Source organism: Triticum urartu, unplaced genomic scaffold, assembly GCF_003073215.2.
Source record: "Triticum urartu cultivar G1812 unplaced genomic scaffold, Tu2.1 TuUngrouped_contig_6349, whole genome shotgun sequence".
Classification (NCBI taxonomy): Eukaryota; Viridiplantae; Streptophyta; class Magnoliopsida; order Poales; family Poaceae; genus Triticum; species Triticum urartu.
In genome coordinates, this window is record NW_024117105.1 from 1 (window position 1) to 5,421 (window position 5,421).

A 5,421-nucleotide genomic window follows, 5' to 3' on the forward strand; every position below is an offset into this window, starting at 1 on the left:
GCCACGGCCGAGGTGCTCCGGGGCACCGGGGTCATGTACCGGCACCTGGCCTTCCGCCCCGAGGAGAACTTCACCACCGCCGCCGCCGAGGCCCACGCGCAGCGCAACGCCGCGCTCGCCCACGTCGAGAAGCACCGCCTCTCCGGCGTCGTCCACTTCGCCGACGCCGCCGGCGTCTACGACACCCACTTCTTCGAGGAGATCCGCCAGATCGAGTGAGTACTAAATCTTAGTTCATCCATTCCCTCTGCTTCCTTCGTTCTGAGCCAAAATCTTAATTTCTACTAGTAGCAGATTGCAAATTACACGCCGCGCTCGCCCACGTCGAGAAGCACCGCCTCTCCGGCGTCGTCCACTTCGCCGACGCCGCCGGCGTCTACGACACCCACTTCTTCGAGGAGATCCGCCAGATCGAGTGAGTACTAAATCTTAGTTCATCCATTCCCTCTGCTTCCTTCGTTCTGAGCCAAAATCTTAATTTCTACTAGTAGCAGATTGCAAATTACAATGTGCCAAACTGACTGATTTCGATGCACAAATGCTGCAACTTCTCTTCTTTTCACCGTTCTTTCAGGGTGCTGAATCTATAATTTCTTCTCCTTCTTCTTCAATTTTTAACAGCTGTAGTTAATTAATTTCAGATTGTTTTAGGTGGGCACCGACTAGGGTTCCTCATCCCTAACCTCCACTTCTCAATTTAGTACACTACTAGTACAACTAATTTTAAAGGTTTTGGCAGCCGTGTAGTTTGGTGCAGAGTATAATTGAAGGCAGCACAAGCTGTCATTAGTGGGGGAGGAATAAGGGTTTAGAATAAGATGATTGACCCCTCACATCATCACCATGAACATTGCAAATGCAGCTGAGAGACTGTGATCTGATGCAAAGGGGTCAAATTATTGGATCCACCTTTACCTCTTCTTTATTCCCTTTCCTCCAGCATACTATGCTTCTGCTGTTGCAGATTTTAAAATTTACTAACAATCTTTTGCTTTTGATTTTGCTTACCCCCACAACGACCAAATTGTGTTGCAAAGTTGCAGCCACTCCGATTAGTATAGTTTAATTAAGACTTTTAAACGTGGCTCGTGAGCCATGGGCAAAGCAGAGCTGTATAAAAAAAAACAGCACTACTGATTAGTACTTTAACAGTAGGGCTAACTACTAGCTGTTGGCTCTCGCTGACATGCGGGGCCGCTCCGGCGCTAACCTAACTAAACACACATTGAATGGACCTAAAGCATGCATTAAATGTTGAGATGTTGATGCTCCTAACATTTGGTTGGAAGAAATTTGCTAAAAATGTTGAGAGGTGGTAGAAGATAGTAGTAACCGTTAGAAGCCATGGCCATTGAACTCCATTAAAAGAAATGCCCACACCTGTTGCTTTCTCTGACTGACTCCCATGTGTGGCCATTTGAAATGCACAGCCAAATTTGCCTACCGTTTTGGAGCAGATTTTCCACAACGGTGTGACCGCCAGCTGTTCATGGAGACTGCACATGAGGGATTAGCGCCTGAATTCTTGCAAATAAGCAAGGGCAATTTTCTTTTAACCGACACTAGATGCCGATGATTGGTGCCTAACATGACCATCCATTTCCCTCGTAGCTGTCCTCCAATATTGTGGTTCTGGCATCCATCAGCAGCCACAGAATGTGACTGGTGTGTCAACGTTTGCTTTCTCCGACCCTGTTAAATTCCAGGTCAAACATACCGTCTTTGTTCTATCAAAAAGGCCTAACATTTGACCTCCAATTTAGCTCTTGCTCATCCAGCCAAACCATTTTTGTGGAGACTGTAAATCAAATCCTTCCAAGGCTTTTACTTCTAAAATAGTAGCATTCTGACTTTCATGAGTACTTGCTTTCATAATAAGAAGAAATAAATCCTTGTTAGTAGTAGTAGTACTATGGTACTACAAATACTACTAATGTCATGTGAGAGCATGGTGTTTTTCTTTTTAAAAGGTGTTAATATTCATATTCCCATGAAGATGAAGAAGAATCCTTTTGGTTTGAGGGGAACATGATGAGACCAAAGCACTCCTCTCTTATCCAAGCAACCTTTTGCTGCATCTCGCCAGCCCACATAGTTTTTACTATTCGTGTAGAGTTCCTCGTGATGCGTGCACATGTGGCCCCTTGTGTGCTTTTCTGGGGGCACCAGCTCACAACACAACAGACCTAGCTGTTTTTAGCATCAGCCCCAATATGACCTGGTGTGCGTGTCCCAGAATTTACCTGTTCAGTCACCACAAATGAAGTACAGTACAGTCTGGCTTTGGCATTGGTTTTGACCAGGGTTAAAAGTCTCCCCCGTGTTTAACTTGGGATTAGAATTAAGAGTACTTCTAATCCTAGATTACTAAAATATACTTAAACTTTTGTACTGTTTGCCTAATTGCCTGGACAAGTGTACTTAACCTGAATTTAGTACATTGTTTGCAGTAGTGTTTGACCTGACCATACATTGCATTGTGAAAGTTTGTGCGTGATGAAGTCTTGCGCTCGTTGTCAACGATTGTCTCATCCCCTAGTTCGTTCGAGGCATTTCGAACTTCGAAGTTGGTAATATATACATTTATTTAGCTGTTCGTCACTCGTCGGCATGCGTTGGCAAGTGGATGATTTAGTCTATTCCCACGTAGTATTGTGAGACAGTTGCATGCAATAAATCACTCGCCTTGTATTGTGTTCCATGCCTAGTGTCTAGTAGCGTGGAGACGGGTGGGAGGAAGTTTTAGAATACTAGCTGTTTTCATGATGCCTTCAACAAGGCAGCATGTGGAAGGTGTGCTAATGGAGTTGTGGCCACATATCTTTTCTTGTTCAAATATCTTAGATTAAGAGATCTTCTAATTATTTAACTCAACTTGCCCATGCACGTTTGGTGTCCTTTGGAGCCTAATTCTGGGCAAGGTTTAGTGTATTATTTTCCTTGGATCTCTAGCCTTAATCACTGACCAGTCAAGTTGAGGTTGATATAATGGCAGCTAACTCTTGAATTAGATGCTTGCAAGTGACTATTGGATGATATTTACTTGATGCATTGTATTGATGTTCCTTCTAATGGTTGAAATGGACAGGGCGTTTGGCACATGGCCGGTGGCAACGATGTCCGCGGGCGAGAAGAAAGTAGTGGTTGAGGGCCCACTGTGCAGCGCCTCGAAGGTAGTCGGCTGGTTCTCGAGGAACTTCAATGATGGCACCACCCGTTCAGTGACATATAACACTGAGGTTGACTTGAATCCTGCCGGTGCTGCTGGCACGCGAGCCCACACGATCGATGTATCAGGGTTTGCGTTCAACAGTTCTATTTTGTGGGACCCTGAGCGATGGGGACGACCGACGTCATTACCGGACACTTCACAGGTTAGTTCACTCGCAGTAACGCTGTCAACCTAATGCTTGTTATGCTTTGCAAATGTACAAAACAAGCCATTTTCATATATTAAACTTGTTTTCATTGTGATGAAGTATCAAGTCAAGTAATGATCTCTGATTGGCACATCACAGTTGTTGATCAGGCCACACACAACATTTAAGTAATAGGACCACACATTGCGCAACTACTTATCTATACCATGACATTCTCAAAAAAAGTAGTTGTGGAATTTGAAGAAGATTTGATTAATTGAGGGACTGGGTCTTGGCTAAAATAGTTTTAGTTTGTCCATTTCCTGATCTCATGACAGCCAAATAATAAACCTCCGAAACTAGCGAGCCCACTAGGATCCTCAGAAGCGTGGACTGCATGTCCAGCTTAAAGCAGATCCAAATAATTTTCAGCTTGAATGGAATTTTATCATACCTTTTTAAACTCAAAATTTAACAAGTCAATCTGATAAAAAAATCTTATCCTGTCAATTGGTGGAAGGCCACTTGCAGTTCGAAAAAAACTATGCTGTCCACTATTTAGTTAAAAATGACATCCTTGTATTGTAGTTGACTGACCTGGTACTTTTCAAGGTAATAAGTATCGTTAGCTGAATGGTTAAGTAATGTTGTGGGTTACGATTTCTGCTCATGATCTCCTCAGCCCTGAGATATTTTCCTATCTGAATTCACTGCCCGGCTTACACAATTATCAACTTCCCTTTCGAAGTTGACTGACCTGGCGTTACACAATGATCAACTTCCCTTCAACTTTCATGCACTCCTTTTTCTTAAACTTGTGATCTCAGTTTTTGTTCGTCTCACCGACTCACCTACTTAGCGCGTCATCATCCTAGAGCTGCATCCCACTAGTGGTACTGATAGGTACATGCGCCACTACAACCAACCGAAGCACTGATCGCTGATTGAAACAAGATAACGGAGCGCTTCGGCCCCTCTGCAAATCCCTCACTCCATCTGTGTCACACTGCTGGGTAGTTGCACCAGAAAGACCCAAATTTCCAACCACCACAATGCATTGGGCCATATCCAAGAAGCTAATAATTTCCTTAGAACTGAACTGCTACCAAATGGTCCAGTGCTTATCTTTCTTTTGGTTACTCAACAGGACTGATTCTCCCAGCTAATAATTCACACTACTCTCTTCCCGTGGCATGATTGGTTGCAGGACTCGATCAAGTTTGTGCAAGAGGTGGTGCTGGAGGACAGGACAAAGCTGAAGGGGATCCCCTCCGACTGCTCCCAGATCATGGTGTGGCAGTATGATGTGCCTAGTAGCCCCAACACCCCCATAACCAAAACCAAAACCGCCACCCCGAAAACCCACCATAGAAGAAGGTAGGGAGGAGGGCGATGGGACTGAACAGGAGCAAAATCATCCGCGGAGAAGAACAGTGTCGGAAATGGAGTTTATGTAAGTAAATGTGGCGTAAACAAAAAGGAAAAGGAGGAAGGTTGCTGCTTACACTGAGTTTTTTTTTCTTTCTCTCAATTTTGTCCTTTTTCCCTTGGGGGGTCATGAATTGTCCTCTGGAAATGGAAATCGACCCCCGGGCAATAGTATTATTTATTCAGATTATTTTACCTGTGATTCTTTAACCCCGACCGCCCCTCCTCGCTCCTCCGGGTGATCTCTCGCGGATTCTCCGTCTGTGGAGTGCAAGCGTGCAAATAAGCTGTGTAGAAAGTTCGAGAAATCTTGCAGATGAAATGATGAATTCACAGCATGGGCTTCCAGCAAATTTCAGCATAAATGAACTGTTTCGCCTGTTTTTCTTTGCTGTTGTTCAGAATTGCTGTAAAATCCAGAACAATTTAGTTTCTTGTTTGGGAGAAAACAGCTGTGCATCGTACCACGTGGCAGTGGCAGTGGCAGCGAGATCTGCGGCGATGAACTGAAATGAATGCGGCCAGATCCACTGGAGTACTACCAGTCCTCCATTATTGGAGTTGGAGCTGGTTAACGCGCACGCCGTACTGCCCACGGCGCGTATGCAGCCGACAACCTTTCAAGTGTCGGCAG

General features: G+C 44.7%; 1 protein-coding gene across 1 annotated transcript; it reads left to right on the forward strand.

Moving 5' to 3' along the window:
- Positions 1-3: 3 nt before the first annotated feature.
- Positions 4-4,997, forward strand: LOC125530483 (probable beta-1,4-xylosyltransferase GT43A; the record flags this gene model as incomplete). Its single annotated transcript, XM_048694877.1, has 4 exons — positions 4-215; positions 308-415; positions 3,089-3,374; positions 4,567-4,997. Coding segments are annotated over 4 exons (780 nt in total), but the record flags the coding sequence as incomplete, so codon positions are not given.
- Between the last annotated feature and the right edge of the window lie 424 nt (positions 4,998-5,421).